Genomic DNA, 20665 nt, shown 5'->3' on the forward strand with positions numbered 1-20665 from the left:
TGAAAGCTATGACTGAGCTGAGAGTTTGCCCACGCCAAACCTGAGAGATTGGCGTGGACTACGGCCGACAGTAGCCCGTGATCAACCTTCACTAAACTTACAGAAAAGCCTCTGTAGCTTACTTTGTGTGAGACACTACAATATGTGTTCAGGTCAACAATATAGATTTCATTGCTGCAAAGTATTACTCACTTACTAAAGTATTACTCTTTTATGAGTGACATCATTTGCAGCTAGTCAACTCGACTTTCACCACATGGAAGTCGTTGAAGCCCTACTAAGCCGTAAGCCAAGAAAATGTGAAATTTGGGCCACAGATTTGCTGTTCCTTGCAGGTGGCAGATGCTTGTTTCTCCTATATGCTGTCATGTACATACACCAAGTCGTGACCCAGTTAAAAAAAAAAAAAATCACAGTAGGTACTTTATCACTCCTCTGTATACTGTGCATCCACCATGTGAGTCGTTCCATTGCAGTTAAGTTCACTTTGCTACATTTGAACTAACAGCCATTTATAATACTTAGCTGTTGTGGCAACTTTAAGGATATCCAAAAGAAATGATTGTGCGAATATTAAATGAATACTCTACATCACTGCAGTCCCGAAATGAAAGCTCTCCAAACAGTACCTTAACTCATTATGTATTCACTGGGTTTATAAATAATCCGAGGGGCTAACCTCATTTGGAATGGAACCTACCCTTTTTGCCATCATCTCATTTTCCTCCACACAACCTCAACCGTGTTTGTGTCAAGTGCTCCCTTTACTTCATCCCTCTGAGCCATGTTTATTCAGCTCTCTTTTTGACATGTTAAATATTTCTTTCCCAGATGTTTTTTTTCCCTTCTATCTATAAAGAATGTTTTGATCCCTGTGCGGGAGTCTAATGCATTTTTATGCAAACACATCATTCTTTACTGCACACTGGGGTGAAATTTAGAAATTCTACATATAATCGCTGTAATTTAATTAACCTTTGAAGTACAGTAAGGCCTTCATACCCAAGGGAATGGGAGAATTACCTATACCTAAAGCAACTCATTAAAATTTAAAATAGTAAAGAAGCATTTGCTGTCTTTTTATTAATACAAACATTTGAAGAAGACCTTCGAAAATCACCCGTTCCTTTGTGGCTCATTGTGTGAATTTGAAATAATTGGTTGGTAAATTATTCATCAGCTAAAGGAAAGATGTTACTGGCAGTCATGCACTGAGGTCAGCATTGGAGCAGATAACACATAATTTGAATGTGTGCATAAAGGCTTGCTTTTTTTAGCAAGATTATGACTGGGCTTGCTTGAAAGCAAGGAGGCAAAGGACACGCAGGAAGATGGGAAGTGAAAATGCTAGCCTTCTGGCGAAAGCCTCTGAGCCACAGCATAAAAAGAGGACAGCGACAGTGGAAGAATTTCAAAGGCAAGAGGTCAAGAGCACTCTATTTTCAAACATAACATAGGGAATAGGTACAAGTTGGCTGCAATAACCCATATCAAGGGCACATTTTTGCAAACGATAACCTCCCAAGAAGAGGAGACAAAATATGGTGCAGAAAAGAAAACCGCTTTTCTCAGCAAAAATTCACAATCCTTTTAGTCATATCAGGCCTGAAAATGTCTGCTTGGGACGCCTTTGCGCATGTGGATCTATATAGTGTGTGCAGGCACGTGATCTTCCTTGTGTACATGGCAACGCATCTCCCCAATGCAGCATTATCCCTTTTCCCCACGTCTCTCCCCAATACAGATACAACGAAGCAGTCCTTATTTAAAGCAAACGAAATCGCTGACAGCACAAAAATAAATAGCACAAAGCAGATGTATGTCATTAGAAAAGCGATGTGATGTCCATTTTACCATAATTTTGAAGAGACGTATTTTTGCTATTAGTTGGTTCATTCTAATTGCTTCGGCTGTTAGACGGTGACAAATTCTGTAATTTTACGTCCAAGTATTTCCTATCTGTTTTGAGATTTAATTGTGAGGGTAATCACTAAAAAAACAAATCCCTGCCCCCAAATGGTACATGCCTCCAATTCATCTGGAGACTACAAGCAAATAAAACACTCAATGATTTTAAAATAGTTTTAAACCAAAATGTTTCAACATATATCAAGTGAGATTTGGAAGAACAAGATCTACTTGAATTTTAATATTCATACACAGCAGTGACACAAAGCATAAGTAATAAGGAACAATTTAGCTTTGGAATGCTTAATCTGCAATGAACTGAGAGCTTTTTTTTTATTATTATTTTCACCATCTGCTCCATGTCTCTGCAGATTTTGCTGATTTATGGATCACACCAAGTCCATGCTCGCTCCTCGCCTCCCTTTGATTCTTCATATTTATGCCTTTGATTAGGGAACAATAGGATCACTGACCGTCACCCTGGCACCCCATTCCTACTGGTGCTGAAGGGCGAGGGAAGGGGTGGGGTTGGGGGGGGCCTCTTGCCAAAGTCTCGTGTGATTAACATCTCATCAAAGGGTGAATTAGAAATTGGTCAGAAAATGAGGTCACTGGATGCAGAGATGGCATCGCATCAGAGTGCAGGCAAAGCAAAAGCGCAACAAAAATAACCCACTGCAGCTGGACAAAACCTCTTTCCACATAATGCCAGTGGTCCAGTCTCTTGAGAGGACAGCAGCTGTTATGTATTTTTGTCAGAGAAAGCCCCTTTAAGAAAAAAAAAAAGAAAAGTGCAAACGTGGAAGGTTGTTGTGAAAAGGTTACTTGAAGCGGCATTAACTCAGAAATTTTGCTGGCGCAGCATTTTCTTGAATCTTTTTGTTGTTGTTTTTTTTTGCAGACTTTATATGTAGACATCTGTCAGGAGAAAATTACGGTTGTCAGGGGCGCATGTGGGTTTGAGTGAAACACATTGTTCCCGTTCAGGCATCCTCTTGTGAAAACACTGATAAAATCCAGCATGAGAGAATAAGTGGCATTTCTTTTCCTGCCGGAGTCCTGCACCTCCCATACTGAAATAGGATGAGGAAATCATGCCCTCACCTTGATAAGATGATACTTCCTCACATATGTCGTTCTAAAATAAAATACAGTTCTGCTACCCAATTGCCGTCTCACAGTTGCCTCGCAACAACCCTTCTTCACACCCTTGCCTGTGGCACTGAAAGTGCGATTTGAATAAAATGCTCCAGACACAGCCAATTATGACAGATCAGTCACAGAAGGGGGAAACAAGGTAGGAGGATCTGCTGTTTAAATCTGCTGGTAATTACACTAAAACAATATATTAACGGGACCTGAGGTGAGCTTCACTCCAGATTCATTAAATACCTGTTATGCTTATTTTATTTTACTGAATGCTCAGATTGCATAGTTGGGAACATATCAGCAAGACAACATGCATGCTTTGGAAATAAATCTACATTATCTTGCATAGATTGACATGCAATCTCCAGGGTAAACACACACAGAGGCCCTCAATGCTCATCCCTTTCTACAGTCTAAACATTTTTGGATCTAGTTTGTACAAACCATACAGCGGATAACATCACTTGACATTTACATGCATGAGCACGAAAGAGCTGCAATGTGAACAGTGTCATTTACATCCTCCCAGCAACTTCTATTCAGGCTCTGATTCATGTCAGAGGCTCCTGTGGGTGCATTTTGAGCATGATCAGCTGAGGGAATGAAATTCATTCTGGCATTTTTTTTTTTTTTTGCCTTTAATCTCGCACTGTTTCACCGTAACGCTAGAACAAAAGGTAGCATGCGGAATCTGTTTAGGCTCGAGCACTGTGCCCCGTTTTATTTGCTCCTGTAATGCCTTCGGAAGGGAAGGGAAGGTGAGGGAAACATATTCAAAACAAAGACTGTGCCCAGCGAGGTAAATCGAAGGAAAGCAGTCGGTGGTTTCTCATCAATAAAACCACAGAGTAATTAGAGAAAGCACTTGAAAGCCAATTTGCAAGTTGACAAATGATCAATCTTCATCTGTAACGCGGCCATGGTAGCCAACAGCAGCAGCGGTGGATGTGGTGACGAATAGCTTGCATGTGCTACCTTGCATCTCATTCTTTTTGGTAAAGGACCGTGATGCTTGCTGTGGAGGTACAATCCCTCTGTTTTTGCTATCAGCTCGAAACACCTTCTCCTGGGATGAGATGAACACACACGCAGATCAGCACGCCTGTGCTCTTTTTCACTTAACGTATTTAGGAGACATGTGCTGTTGATAATCAGTTCCTATTCACAATGTTAATGGAAAGGTGACGTCTGTGTTTTAAAATAACAGATTAAGGGGAAAAATCTGCCTGAAGAAAAATTAAAAAAACGTGTTTTTAGTTTTTATTTCCATGGCTGCAAAATCCCTGAAGCAAATGAATTCCATTTTTATTTCATGCTAAATTTAATTGCACTTTGGTTAGCCAATGTGTTTAATTTATCAGAGTCAAACATGCAAAAATCACAGCCTTTCGCCCTCCGCTGCCTTTCCTCTCGTGCTAACTTCCTTGAAACCTTATTAATTAGTTTGCTTTATGGCAGAGACGGTCCCTGTTTAGAACCATCTCGTAAACCGCCCCCGCAGTGCTGCTGTTCAGCCGGGCAGCTATCAAATAATAAACCTCAGAGCACCCTCCTTGCACCACTTCACATGACAGATGCAACCGACTCCCTTCCGCCGCTCCTTGCCCTGGCTTGCATTGATCCCACGCCTCCCAGAATAGATCTGGACACAATAATTCAGCAGCCAGGTGAATTGGAATAACTCTGACCATTAGTGAATTAGTTTGCTCTTTAAAATCAGCCATTGATCCTGGAGCTGAGCTGATCGGTTGCTGACCAACCAGAGAATTTAATTATCAAACAGAGTGTTGCTTGCTCAGCCATGTTTTCTGAAGGTCAGGGTGCCACTGCAGTTCTTTTTAAAGGAACGTCAGGACCAAGGCGAGAGATTGGGTGAGGGGAAGAATCCAGTACAAATGAAGTTAGCCATGGCCGCCTCTCCCATTCCTCTGTTGCTTCCCAGCAATTGCAAGTGGCAGGCCATTACCACGCCTTTCCAGACATGACTGTGAGCGGTGCAATAATAATTCTCGGAATTCAGTTGACAGTTGCTTGGCATATTTAGATGCAAACTCTGCTCTCTCGCTCCTCATTCTGTCACTCCCCAGCATGAATCCTGCATGAATCTCACATAACGCTTTGGTCCCGTTGAGGTCATATTAATATGAACTACGTTAAAATAACCCAGAGGAGTATGAAATTCATTTTTAGGCTGCCAGCCATCCATAACCTTACGTCAAAGGTTTTGCTTCAGTACGTGCATAATACCTGTATCACTGGGAACATATTCACTCCAGAGGCAGCTGCTGATAACAGCTCAGTGACAACTCCATCTACTTATATCCATACAGTTCCTTCGTCAAATACTGTAGAAAATAAATATTACACACAGGTGACCAGATGCCACGTATCGGCAATACGTGATAGACTGGGTAGAAAAACTATATATCTGTTCTAATTCCCTTGAGTTTACCTGTCTCCCTGCGAAAAGATCCATTTCATCCTGATCCCTTGCCTCCCTGGGATTTAGAATACAAATAAGGAGAACAAGCCTCCCCATTCTTATGAACTTTATAGAATAAAGAGGGACACTTAGGGACTCACACAGGGGAGAGAGGAATTGATTGGCAAAGCCAGTGACGGGACCAGAATGGAGATTGAATCCCCTTGAAAGAGCCAGAATGGAGGAGGAGTTGCTGCATGAATAAGGCTGTTTAAAAAGAGGATGGAGAAAACAAGCCTCCCTTGTCCTGTCTTGTGATTTCCTGAAGCAGACATCCTCCCCTTTTTTTCCCTGCTTATTCAAGGGTAAATGTGATCCACTCTTCTGCCTCGTCCCCTCTCTGTTTCAATCCACTCCGAAAATAACAGTTATCCATAAAGAAAATATGACATATTTTACACACATCACTAGGCAAATGCATAAAATGCCTGGGAAATCTGTGATTGATTTTGTTGTGGGATCCAGCTCTCCACCTTGGCACAACTACACTGAGATGGAAAGCAGGTTTGAAAAATTGCCACGAGGTTAATGAGCACAGGAGGGACTGTAGCATTTGGTACATTTTCTTTTGTTGTGTAACGAGCTCTGTTGAAATGTCAAAATATGTCATGTGCTACCATTCGCAGATTAAAATTGTGACCCATACCGTGTGGCACAGTTACCCAAACCAGGGCTCATATTTACCACAAATATTCTATTGTTGATTCTATTGTTTTGTGCAAACCACATTACATTGCAACACCTACTATAATGTTCACACACAGCTATGTCAGGAATGTCTGTGGTCTTTTACTTTCTTAACATACATTGTAGAGGAAACGTAAAGTAATGACTGGAATCTTGGCGCCTGTCTGTGACCACTATGAGTCACTAAAGTGTACCAAAGGAGCCCATGCTGTAGAATTTCCTCTCGGTGAAGCGAGCACTTTCGGGATGAGTGAGTCTCGGTAACTTCTCATCATTTACCTCGAAGAAACGTTTCCCATCTCTGGCCGAGGTAATTCCAGTCTCCAGCTGCAGGTTCAGCCTTCAGGACCGACTTAGGCAGGTTGTCTATCCGAAGCAAAGGTGCAAAACCTCTCCCTTGATGCTTAAAAGCAAGTGTCACATTAAGTCCGTCCCAACAAGGAGGAAGGTCTGAGTTCACTCTGAGCCACGACAGTTCAAATGAGTTCAAACTCTGTTCATTGTAATCATCTAATTCGGTGAAATTGCGCTGCTCACATTTGCCTACTTAGGCACAATGGCCGCAGTGTTTTTGTGACACGAGAAGTGACCCATGACTGACAGTTTTTGTGTTGCTGTCTTTTCTCCCCGCTCCTTGCAAATGCATAATCACTTTCTCTTCTCTATTTTGCCTCATGGCATCAAACTTCTGTATATATCGCTCTCCTTTTAAATTGACTCTAGAGATCAGCGAAGAGGAGGATGCAAGTATCCATTTCACACCGCACTACTTTCCTTCCTCTGGCCTTATAGGACTTATAGGAGGATTTATGCAGAAGTAGATTCTTTCGTGGGGCTTCTTGCCCTGAAAACATGCAGCAAATGGCTGAAATTTGACTGGCGTTAACTGCAGGTTTTTGTTTGACAAAATGGAACATGTGTTTTCTCAGTTGAAGGCCATATGATTCGAGTGGCGCAACACTGAAATCCCTTTGACTTCAAGAAGTCAAATGCCAACAACGTCTATGCTTTAAACTGACTTTGCCAACGCACTTGTTCCTACAGTACTAGTAAGGGACTGAATGGTTGACTGGCCCCATCCAGTTGTTAAACCATCTCTGTGATTCTCCGCCAAATGACTTGGCTCTCCTTGTGATGTCATTGAACTGTTTCCTACGCTGAACAGTTCTCATAGGATCCGGGTAACAGTTATTAACCAAATGTGTTATCTCCTCCCAGGCTAATTTAAAAACATCCACCCTCAGTGGCTTGTGCATATTTTCTCCGAGTGAGTCAGCATTTTTCTTGCATGCGAACATTAGCGCGTTCTTCGGAGAAATTTCTCTTGTGGGGTAAATGCTCTCGACTGCTCTCCGTAGCTTCCATATTTAAACTGAAAGAGCAGCCATGTGTAGAGTCTGCATCTTTTAAAGCGAAGAATACGAGTATATCTGATTCCTAACCCCAGCCCATTTGTCCCTGTGCAGCTGGCTCACTGCACCATATGGCTCCAACGCTGAAAATATCAAAAGTCCATCAGCCTCCACCCCATATGGGCAGATGCTTTTGCCCAGTGTGCATTGATTCAGAAAGATGGAGCCCTCAAATTTTGAAGGGTACTGGCAGTGCAGTCATTTTGATCACTGTCTGACTTTCTTCTAATAATGGCATACAGAACTTTCAAACAAAAGCAATCTCTCCTCACACCTTTATCCTCACGTTTTGTCATGAACTTCATTTCATTGTTTGAAATTCAATCGCTTGATACAAAGAAACAAAAAACACATTTGCAATGAAAGTTGTGAGAATTGCTTAAATATTTCTCCAGTATTCCTCTTTACCGCTGATATTTGGTCAACTGGAGTCCCTTTTTGTCCTGACAACTACCATTTTGTGCACCACAAGACAGACTAGAGGTATTATTATACGAATAAAAACTTGGCTCATGGAAGGACAAACAGAAGATTTACTCTCATCATGCGGCCATATGAATGTAAATGTACTCACTCCGGGAGGTTACAGGGATTCAGACAGCAACGATGCCTCGGGTGGTGAAAATGACTCAGCCTCCGGGTCAACCGCAGAGGTGATTTTCATGGGGGTGGAACAATCGAGACACGTACCAGCTAAATTTAGAGGACAGCTTCAGTTTGGAATAGTAAGGGAAAAGAACGGAGTTAGTCATGAATGTAAAAAAAATAATTAACTGTGGGTACTTCCTGATGTTACAATTTGTAGTCTTTACTCTTGCACACTTTTGCACTTAACGTAGCTGCCTCAAAATCATTAGCAAATGTCCTTTTCAATTCCTAAATACCGCAAGTGTTCCCCGCGTGTCTGTGTGGGTCTTCTCCGGATACCTCGGCATCCTCCAACCAACCAAAGACATGCTCGTTAGGTTCCTTAGTGATTCTGATTTGGCTGTAGGTGTGAGAATGCGTGTGAATGGTTGTCTGTCTCTCTGTGTTAGCCCTGCGTTACACTGGCAATCTGTCCATGGTGACCCTCAGGAGGACAAGCGGTTACAGAACTGAACGAATACCTAAATACCTTGGGTAGTAGTAATCTCTCGCCATATGATTTGTCTTGTCAAACCCAAAAATACTAAGCCCTGCTCTGCCTCCACTGGTTACTAGGAAATGTTGGAATATACACCGTACTTATTTTTATTTATTTATGTATTACACCTGAACATGCACCAACATCATATTAACTACCTAAAACAACAGAAACCATACTTGGAGGAGGTGGAGCTTATGACCTATACTGCAGCCAGACACCAGGGGGAGCTCTACTTGCATTGGCTTCACTTTTGAGGTGCAGTTCCGCCATATTAGCTGTAGGCTGAAAGGGGAAATAACCCATTTTCTTTTGTTAGCACTCATCACCTTCTTAAAAGTGTGCCACCAAGTAGCTTTGATCTACACACACACTTGCAAAATCACGAATGCTGGAGTGGCTCGATTTGGTCAAAGTGTGCATTTAACACAAAGTTCAGTCATGGCAAAGTGATTTATAATCCATCTATGTTCAAATACAGTTGCGTGTGAATCATGCACATGTCAAATTGACGTATCACACATGGCGTATTTTAGACATAAAATGTACTAGACCACGTGGAAAAGAAGCACTCTCATATATTCTTTATTTGTAAGCAGTCACCGAATACAAAGAACCCCCTACAGACCTTTTTCACTGCCGACGTTTTCATTGTCACAGTAGGGAAAGCACAGGTAGAATTAATGGTGGCTCAGTTCCATTAAGTCTCCCCAGTGAGCCGTGACACCGAACCGGCACACACAAAAGCGAGACCTCCCCTAAGTGGAATGCAGCCATCATTAATACCCAAGTCAAGATGTCTGCGGAAAAAAAGAGAAAAGGTCCATTCAAGGTCTATTTAATTGTGACATGCCAACAAAAGGCTTCAATACGATTTCATAGTGAACCCTATGGTCTTCGGCAGGAGTAATATATATCATAATTGTCCATTAACTAATTATGTCCAGGGCTCCTTCCTATACTGCTGTACTCACAAAATGGTCAGTATTAAGTTCTTAAATGGATAATCATAGCATTTTCATATATGCACACATAATCATGGGATTAGGTACCATTGACCTCCAGGGCTGACATATTGACTGCTTTGATTAATTCCTCTAAGATCTATAAAGTCTGAGAAGTTTATTTATTATTTATTTTATTTTTGCTATTTATTAACATACTGTACTACATGTGCATGTGTGCTGCATATAATTACAGCCTGTGGCTATTTGTATCCTTAACTGTTACTCTTTGTAAGCACACTGACTGCTATGCGATATTAAAGTAACCATTATGAGCCAGTTCTCATTTATATTCATAAACTGGTGCAACATTTGCTTAAGTGTCTTGTTTTGATATAAAAATCCACAAACAACTGACATCCCATCTTTGTACAAAGTCATATTATTATTATCAATCCCCTGCTCAGCACTGACCTCATTAAACGCCGTTTCATTCTGACAGCCAAGCACAAATCGGTCTAAAGCAATTAGCCCGGAACAGGCCTGCTGTTAGAGCTGAGATGCGGCATTCTTAGTCAACAATTGAAAATTCATTACAATCAGCCTTAAGAACCGATTGTACTTCAAACGTAGCAACAGCGTGATTATTATTGATATTCAAATTATCCCAGATCATTCCTTTGGCGAGTAGGTGAGACGTTGTTTAAACCATAAAGTGGGGAATTAATTCTAAGGACTACTAAGAAACTGACGCATGCATTTTAAATAATTAACAAAAATAAAAACCAATAATAATAATAATAATAATAATCACCTCCTTATCAGTATGGCCCTGTGATTACTTTAACTTTGGCAATCAGGCGCTTCATCATGTATTTAACTGGAAAAGATTAGGCCCATTAAATTTTCCCTGCTCTTTTATGATGTGTTATTGTCTAATAAACCGTGAAAGGAGGGAAGAAATTTTGCATACACTAGCACTTGATAGCGCACTGTTGCTCCACGGCCAGAGGCCAAAGTTCTTACATGCAATTACCGATGAAAATCTTCTCCCTTATCGCCAACTACGAGACATACTTTTGGCGGCAAATAGATATTTTTGTTCAGTCACGCACAAGGAGGAGGACATGCATAATGTTCAGTTTGATATTGTTACATGTCGTCGAGATTTCTTTTTCCCTTTTTTTTTTTCCCCCACTAAGCAGGATGAGAAGAACTAAATATTAGTTATGTATTCTCGGCATGTGTTACATGCAGACTAAGATGTCAGGCGGGGTTGTGTTATCTGTTGCCTGGAGGGGTTTTTAAATAAAGAAAAAACCCAAGTCTCACCTTTTTTTAAATCTCCTGCGCGACAAAGTGTTCCCGCAGACTGCAAATTTGATGACCTCTCTGTCCGTCGGCTGTGAAATATTTATAAAACGTAGGGTCGCGTTTAATATATACATATATTAACTTTATTTAACAGAGAGACGTTGCACATTGATTGACCTGAGTACAAAGGAGAATCGCGTAAATGTGTCAAATGTAGCCACGCAGACTAATTTTCATCTCTTTTCAGACTCTTGTTATGCCATTGTCTATTGATAAGGGAAATCATAAATATTTAACAGCCATCTCTTGCAGATTAAGCAAGAAAAAAAAGCAAGGTCTTATTTTGTATTTGATAAAAAAAGAGCAAAAAAACTAAAGAAAAACAGCATTTTGTACCACATTATTTTTAACAATTCATGAAGTCAATGGTTGAAAGTTTCTTCCAGCAGTAATTGACACCGCTGGGTAAAGGGAGATGGTGTTCTTCCACATTAGCGGCTGGGTGTCATAACATATCACAAAGCAGCCTTCTAACCTTGTCAGAACTTATCATGACACCAATTACGCACACACACACAAAAAAGACAACCACGTAGCTGACGATGGACTTCTTGCTCATCTGCAAAAAAAAAAAAAAAACAGTCTTTGTATGGAAAGGCACAATCTGCGTGGCTTTCTCAAAAGACGAGGGGGGAAAAAAAACTCCACGGAGGCATGAAGGGTGAACAATCTGAGAATGCAGAAAATAAATACACGCCATGTCACAGTAAAGTGACAATGACAAGGGCACTATCTTATTTGTTCAGTACAAGACAATTAACCTAACTCTATGACATCTTCTCGTACGGCTAAAATAGACTTTGTCATGTAACAGCTCTCTTTTTCTTCCTCCCTCCTTCCTTCCCTCCCTCTTCTCCTCCTTCTTCTCTCTCTCTCCCATCAGGTCTCCACATAATGGAGCGAGAATGAACAGAGAGCGGCTTAAAAAAAAGCATGAACTGGAGGTTTATTGAGGTCATCTGCTTCCTGTTTATATGGGACCATATAACAGTTCAGTCTTCCCGCCAGGACCCGTTGGCCACTGAACAACATGTCACCAAGCAATATGACTGGCTCATCTCTGACCGTGGACCTTTCCACCACTCTCGGAGTTATCTGTCCTTTGTGGAGCGATTCCGCCAAGGATTTACGACCAGATATAAAATTTATAGGTGAGTTCACTTTCAGCTTGTGTACTGATGCCACTCATGCCTTTTGGGAGAATGTCTCTTTGAGAGCTAGTTGCAAAAAGCGTATTGTATACTTTTGTTTTTTTTTAGCCTATCAATGCCCATTTTTTAGATACAGAGAAATATTTTCTGTTATTACACACAAAATACACAAGATAATATATGTGTATAATGCTATAATATGGGCATGAAGAGATGTGGTGTAGATATACAGATATCATGTAGTGAGATATATAAGCTATATAGGTAACTTAGCCATGTTAAGTTTGATCTGCACCGAGACTACCTCTTTTTAGCAGACCTTGGTTTGGGTGTTTGTCCAGACCACAATGTGAAGCAGGTGTTTTGGTTCTGATCACACAGAAATGTCCAAATGTCAACAGGAAACAGGTTTGGGACCTAAGGGCATTTTTTTGCCCACCTTTGGTGTGTTTACTCGAGTCTGAATCCATTGATGTGCTTTCCTCGCGGCTTCGATTTCTTTTCTCCCAGATAAAATTCAGAGCAAAATCTGTCACTGCGAGCCACATGAGAATGTCTGTTTAATTGGTCAGTTGTGCCTTGGGTAGGAGCGAGAGAGTGAATACAGGAAGGAGGTCTTGTAGTCGAGGTAGTGCTCACACTGTATCCGTGAGACAAACATTTACCTGAAAGCAACGGCAGAGTTGGCATTTACTCAAAACTGGGGTAATTATCTCGGCAATATACCCAGGCCGAACTGTACCAGCAGAGTGCCGAATGCGCTCCAGGACAGCACCTTGAAAATACTGCTGTTCACACCGTGCAAAGGCAACATGCTTCCTCCAGACAACTGAGCAACAAAAGGAAGATAATGACTACCGGCACCATTAACCTTCAAATTACAGTACACCTTGGGTTGGAATGAAGTCAGATCACATTCCCAACTAAAAGCTCTAGGGTTTGTTTAGGACCCAACTGCCACATCCACCCACTCAAGGATTTTGGTGAGCTTGTTTTGATCCAAAATTGAGTGTTTACACGTGCGCAATTTAACTGAATCCAGCTGATCAAGGGGGTCAAACTGGCAAAATTCTACAAGTGTGAAAGTGCCCTATAACTATGCTTCTAGTCCTAACACAATCTTTGCACAAGAAGGAGAGAAAAAAGTGTGACTCTGTAACTCTTAAAAAAGTTTAAGGTCTCAAATAATTTCAAAAGGCAGATAACTATATTGCAGATGTAATTTAATTCATGAGATTCCTCCCTTTGTTTAATGCACACAGACAATTAATTCTTACTTTCTATGCTATCCCTACGCATACATTGCACTAGATACCAACCTCTTAAATCAGCGATACCGTTTTCATCTCTCCCTTTGTACTTGCACCCAAATAATAAAGTTCGAAATTCAATAATAGCAACATGATTCCAGCTCTCCAGCACATCTTTCATTTTCTGGCTTTGCCTTCACAGAACTCCTCATGGCTCACATACAGAGGTAGAAGCACAGAAATTGGATAGCTAGAAACCCTCCCTCTCAGATGCGCTTTGATTTCCTTGCATCCCTCTGCAGGCTGCTAACTCGGAATAACAGAGAGTCTGAAACATAGTAAGAGACTCATTTGCCACATTCTTTGGCAGTTCCCTCTCTGAGTTTGCTCCTCGCCCCGTAACTCCGTGTCTCTTGGTAACTTGCCACAGCCTCTGGTCCCCACCGGCTTTCGTGCCTTGATATTGTCACATGAACAGTAAACAATGCATTTGCATAATGTGTAATTTGACAGAGCAGGGTGCCGCGCAGAGACGTGAATCTCGGAGGCAGGGCTTCAGAAGCCGCTTTCCGCAGACACTGTACGGCTGTCGAGTGCTGTCTGTGATGCTGCAGTGATTTATTAAAACGGAGAGCGCGTGTTTGTATGTCGGGCGCTGCTGGGAATATTGCTGGGCCCAGGTGGATCCCGTTGTTTCGCACTCTTAACAAAACATTAGCGGCATCATATTCAGTTATCGGGGCTAGATATCCCTTTCCTCGAGACGAGACAATTAAACCTCACGTTGAGAGTGTGGGGGAAAAAAAAAATGTATTTCTCATTAAGAATTAAATGGCATCACTCAGCAATCCACATGTCTGTTCGACAACTGCAGATGGAAATAGAAGAAGCAAAGTTTTGTAGATCCATTTTACTTGTTGAAGCCACAGCCTAAATTCCCTCTTGTAGTGATTTGCTCGTATATAAAGCATGGGACGCAGATTCCACAAATAACCATATACAGCATTTTAAGCAAACACTTTGAACTTTCCCATAAAGGTCTGAATGCATTTCAAGGACTGTCATTCCAATCTGAACCACTAGTTAATTTCAGTGATTAGCACACTTTGAACCAGCGTGTGGGTGGAAATCAGTGACATCAGGTGGTGTAGTGTTTGGCTGGAATGAAATCATACATACCCTCGGTCCTCCTTGGCACATGATTGCCCGGCCGTGCTCTGCTCTAACAACCAATGAGGACTGAATCGCTTTGTAAATTTCCCCGGGGACTTTCTCTGCCTCGACGATTTAGTGGTGGAAAGTGTTTGAATCAGATTTGCGGAGAGACAAAGCATCCATTCCTTTCGGGTTCACTTATCAAGAGAGATTACCCCGGAGGCACGCACTGCATGGACAATGCCAAACTGATCAGCGACAAACAAATCTGGCCCATCTTTAATAACATAGGCAGCGTGCCAAATTTGAAGGATAAACCCAGAATTAGGCGCTTCCAGCCTCTTGTCTCTGAAAAGGTCACTGTCACTTGAAGGGGAAAGGCACACTGCAAGGCACCAATTATCCTCTCCCTCTAGACCTATGTCTTTTAAAGGAATTATTGGAGTGTGCTTTGTATAAGTAATCGCCACCGATCTGTCACTTCTGATTGCAATCTTCAAGCTGCACTGATTTTTTTCTCCAACTTTTTTTTTTTTCTTTTTATATACGCGGCGGTGTACATTTCCTATATGGTATTCATCAGTCACAAGAAAGCCACTCTCGCTGCTGCACATCGCTTCTGTATCAGACATGAGCTGAATAAGGTGTATCGGCGTCGGAATTCAATGGCCTGTTTTGCTCACCCTAGCATCTCTCGTTCTCTTGCTAGTACTCTATTATGGGGTCGAATGTGTTTCAGATGATGCGTGTTCTTTGTTTGGTCTTTGTTGGTGGAGCTCTATCTCAGATTCTCGTGCGACGGAGCAAAAATCCAATATAAATGCAAATCTGGTAGCCATTAATGCATTTTAAAGGCCTCAAATCAGCATTGCACTGTAATCAAAGGAGCAAGAGGTAGGTTGTTATTTAGAATAAAAAACATTTATGAAAATGCATTGCTCCGATTGATCACACTTTGAAAAGCCACGCGGGCGAATGAATAGAGAGGTTTGATACAGCGACTCCCCGCCGTTGAGCCGCTCGGCTCGTCAAGACATCAAAATGCACAAGGTTCAGAGCAAAACCCCGCGGTGGCCTGTCGGAAAATAATACCTGATTAAATTTTAATCAAGATGTCTTCCGTGTTAACAACAAAAGGCAGCCCAATTTTTGGACTTTGTTTAAAAAAAACAAGGTTGAATACAAGAATGATAACTCACTGTACAAACTAAGTAACAGGCCCATTTAAAAAAAAAAAAAAAAAAAAAAGGAAACTGGGCCATTCTTTGTTTTACTATGCAGTTCCAGATAATTGCAAAACCATGTTATAGTGTCAATCACCATTATACTACATTAGTGACTCAAAAAAGCCTTTTTGAGGTTCCTTGGACATAACTGCTGCAAATTGGTACCGAAATGACTCATAAATGAAAAAAAGAAAAAAGAAAACATGGTGCCATTTTCAAACTTCTCTTTATTGTCTGCACCTCCTCATCTGAGACAACTGCTTTGCCTTTGTATTGTGTTACGTAAGCTTCACTAATGTCACTTTTTTACCTCTGCTGAATCGCGTTTGTTCTTCTGGACTGGACGTTAGTGAAAGCGGATTTTTATATAACTTGCATTACGTCCACTACGTCCACTTTCACCTCCCAACGTGAAACATGGATGGATAGGTCACATGGTCGAGTTAAATCAGCATTGCAAGCTCCTGTGCTTAAAACGACTTATTAAATTCAATAGCATTAAACCAGTAAATCTGCAGTATTAAAATCACATTGCTACAGTATGGAAATATTATCATTGTTTCATGTTTGCCACTGATGATTATTTGAAAGTCATTTATAGAGATTTGGTTTTGAATCCTTTCATATTTCTACATTTGATGATATATCTTGTTCACAGCATGCTCCAGAGCGACACCTGCCAAACCCAAATTAGTCAGCACATTAACCACTAATCGTAGCCACACAGTCATGGTTATTGCAAAAGCAATCACTGTTCCACTGTTTGGACGGATGAAGCATCTCCAATGTTTTGTGGGAGTTTTTCAGGGGAGAGTGGCCAAGATTCTAGATGAACCGCCAGATTTCGGAAGGGATGGCACGCAGTTGCTCTCCTTTGTGGTCGAATAATTTAAATGGCAGTGATTTCCAGGAGAGTGCACCCTTTGTAAGATATTCTGCTTGCCCAAGCTGGAAATACATGTGGGCACATGTAGGAACTAAGTGTTCCCATCGGAGGTAAATTCTCTTGTATCCACCAATTAGACATGTTCCGAGAAAATACTCATGAAAATACTTTTCATAGTGGTCTGAATCACTGGTTCACGGCCCTCTATCATTTTTATCTGCTGCATACATATGAGTTACTTCATTCAGTAGCCCTATGTACTTTTCACATACAATAAAATGCCATCCATTGCCATTGGACACAAGATATTCAAAGATACTAGGGAGCTGAGAGCTTAATGAAGCAATTACAGAGAATGTACTATATTCAAACTATTGATGCTGTTATGCATCAAATGGTAAAACATTATTAGCATAAAATATACATTTCCATTGAAACTGCAATCACTGTCAGTTTCCAAAGTTTACCTTTGTCTGGCTCAGAGGGATTGATGCAACGATTTGAGAGGCATGGCATGGTTATATTTAAAGCAAGCACATTATCCATATCTCTATGTGAACATTTGGTATTAATTATTCCTAAGCATAATCAGCCCACAGACAACCACTTGATCAGCACTATAACGTCAGTGAATAATCTGCAGCTTTAATTTGCATGTGCAAACTTACTTTACCCGGGCCTCTAATTTAAACGGCTCATCATACAGATAGCCCTGAATCTCACGTCTCGCTTTTTTTTTTTTTTTTGTACGGTTTTGTTGTTTTTTTCTTGTAATTTTTTATTTTAATTTGCCGTGACGCAGAGCGCTGTCTGTCGTAGTACTGCAGTGTGCTACAGTGACACGTGTAAAAGAGAAAACCCAACACCACATGCGGCGATCCGTGTTAAAAAAACAAAAAAAAAAACAAGGAATAACGTGTAACATTTGTCCGACCCGGGTTTTAAATTAGTTCGGATGAGGCGTCTGTAATTGGATAGAGCGAGGGAAGGAAGATTTGATGTAGTCGGCAGGTTTGTTGAGGGGGGCTGCAGCAATGTTTAATTCAGCAGGCTGTAGCCAAAGGAAGGGGAGGAGAGACACTCAGGAAGTCAGGAAGGATGAAACAAACTGGAGGAAAAAAGGACGGAGCCATCGAGGTGTCGAGGATGCCATTAAGTTGGGGGACAGGAAGGTGCTGAAACTGTGTGATAAAGAAAATGTACGTAAGTGGAAGAGACGTGGAAGGGGAGGGGGGTCCGACGAGTTCGGTATCAAAACAAGGGATGGGGAGACAGGCGAGCTGGCAGGGAGGTCATACCCAAGGTGAGGTAGAACACAGAGGCTCGGATGACTCATGAATACCGTGGACCTAAGTGTGCCCCTCTCTTGCAAACAAAAACTAAAAAAAAAAACACGTTTTACTGAAGCCTTGTACTTAAAAAATCATGTGTTTTTCATCTGTCAAAACATTATATTCAGTTAGATACAGAACACTGGCACCAGGAGAAAATACTGTTCAACCATTTTAGTTGAATCTAGTTATCTACATACTTTTATTGCACAGTGGATAATGTGATATTATTTATTTTATCTTTATTTATTTTTTTCCCCCACGTCTGATAATGAGAGACAGGCTGTAGTAGAGACAAATGTGGAACAATAACAGGATACATACACGTGAAATAGGAAAAAAAAAAAAAAAAAAAGAAACATATTGTGATTTCATCCTCTATTAATCAACAAATGCGCTGAACTTTATTGAGGAAACTTCGGCGCGGAGGTTTTTCTCACCGAGCCGCGTGTCACCTCTTCTATTGTGTTGACATTGAGCCGAATACAATAAAAGTGAACGCCGGTGGCCCCGGGCCTTTATGATACCGACTGTGTAATTCCAACGTCCTCGAGTCCAGCGAGAAATTGTGATTGCAAGTCATCCCTCATTTACTGTCAACTCTCTAGTGTTCGCCCCGTTCAGTACGTTCCAAATATAAAGAAAGGAACACGGCGATGGGATCAGCGCAATTGTCCGTGAAACGACGTGAAGGAACGGCTCCCAGAACTTAGTCATTCTGGGCAAAAAACAGTTCCTTTTCATGTTTTTCCTCATTGTCGACAGGAGTCCGGGATGTTGCCCGACTTGGCAACACCCGGCCTGTAATGATATTCGCTGTAATATCAAATTCAATTTGCACTTCTCTCCTAGTGATGCCGTTTTTAGGTGATTGAGAATATTAGCTCACAAACATGCTGTCACCAAAAAAGGATGCTGGCTGTTGCCTCATGCCCTGGCAGCATACGTGAGCTTCCATTTGCTGACTGAAGCAGTAACGACTTCCAACGCTTGGATTTCAGTCACTTGTACCAGCCAGTCGGGGGCTAGCTGAAACTCCGGCACAGTCGAAATCCCTCGAGTTGCCATTGCCACTGCTGTGCACCAAATGCAGAATTACTCTTTCAAAAACTTCCACATCAAATGCCTTATGCACATGCAAACGCAATGCTACTTGGAGGAAACACTGTCATTACAATCATGAGTGTGCTGCTGCTGCTGCTGCTGCTGCTCGGTGTCAATCTGCATATTATTTTTTTTATTACTGTATAAGGTGTGGTCGGGACAATAAACAGGAAATAATCTGTTGGGGGGGGGGACTCTATGCCACTTTCCTTCTCCAACCTCGTGGTAAAAAGCCCCCGCTGTGGGATGACTTAATTACTGGCAAGGAAGGGATGGTAATTAGAGGAGAAACAGGAGGCTAGAAGAAACTGTCAGGGTTAAGTACTGACTAATTCACTGCGTGGGACGCCTGTGCCACTCTCTCTTGAGACTGGCAATACAGCATCTCCACAAGAGCAACAAGAGCTAATGGAGCAGCCATGCCTCGTATTACCATTTCTGTGATATGGTGATCCAGGCTGCTTAATAATACAAACTATTCCTCCTCATTGAGCTCTGCATGTTCAGGAACACTATCAAAAAAAAGGTGTGCGTGGCGATGATAAAAAGTTTATCGTGCTCTTTTCCATGAAATTAATTCAGAGTAAGCAACCACTCAGTGCAGCAACGACATTTAATCCCCAAAAACAAAAAGCAAAAGTGAATTCTGTTATTGTTTAGTTTGATTCGGATGCTTTCAACCGCACATGGAAAACAATTACTCTGCGTGGGAGTATTTTGCAGAGAATGTAAGAAAGTCAAGTAGGTAAGTGGACAATAAAAACATAATCAGAGTTACAAGAATAAGCTATTGAATAGCCATTTTAATTGAGACTTCAGTTTGCGTGTCACTTGCAATTACCTTCGCAAGAGAAATCTCACTTAAGCAAACGCGATATGCAGCAAAACATTTCAATATCTATAAATACATAACCTCAGAGCATGTTCCAGCGCACAGCGTCTCTTCAAAACACCTCTGTAGAGGTGTCTTTCCTCTCCTACCCCTTTTTGCCCTGCAGTCGGTACATTGCTTTGGTGTTTGTTTTTTTTTTTGTGACCTACACGTACAAAAAAAGGGGGTTATTTTGGCCTCCTGCAGAACATCTGAGTCAGTTCACTTCCAGCAAAAAACGCTGAACATGTTGGACACATTGCCCAAACTGTAATAGAAATGTAGTGTATGGCGGGCTCTCTGCTGTGAGAATTCAGTCTAAAATTAATTTCCGATGGGCCCTTTGTGTGCTACTTACCTCAATATTTGGGCAGTTCACATATTAGATGCTTTGCCAGCTGTATTTATTTGCTAAGTAGATTATTTTAGCATTACATTTATTTAAAGATCTAGTACATCACTGAAGAGAAACCCCTGTGGATGGATTGGCTTTTTTATGTCTTCATTACTTTTTACTTATGCTAAAAAGTGTTTCCAGTGTTCTATATATCAAGGAAGGACATCAAACATGCCTAAAAAAAAAATCCTTTCTCCTCATGCAATGTAGAA

At 41.3% G+C, this 20665-nt stretch overlaps 1 protein-coding gene across 1 annotated transcript in view; it reads left to right on the forward strand.

The window, feature by feature from the left end:
• Positions 1-20665, forward strand: part of brinp1 (bone morphogenetic protein/retinoic acid inducible neural-specific 1) — a 108937-nt gene that overhangs the window by 14917 nt on the left and 73355 nt on the right. Inside the window, exon 2 of the mRNA XM_047569625.1 lies at positions 11966-12233. Coding sequence (XP_047425581.1) covers positions 12016-12233 — 218 coding nt within the window. The 5' untranslated portion in view covers positions 11966-12015. The remainder of the gene's footprint in view (positions 1-11965; positions 12234-20665) is intronic.

Source organism: Mugil cephalus, chromosome 19 (assembly GCF_022458985.1).
Source record: "Mugil cephalus isolate CIBA_MC_2020 chromosome 19, CIBA_Mcephalus_1.1, whole genome shotgun sequence".
NCBI lineage: Eukaryota > Metazoa > Chordata > Actinopteri > Mugiliformes > Mugilidae > Mugil > Mugil cephalus.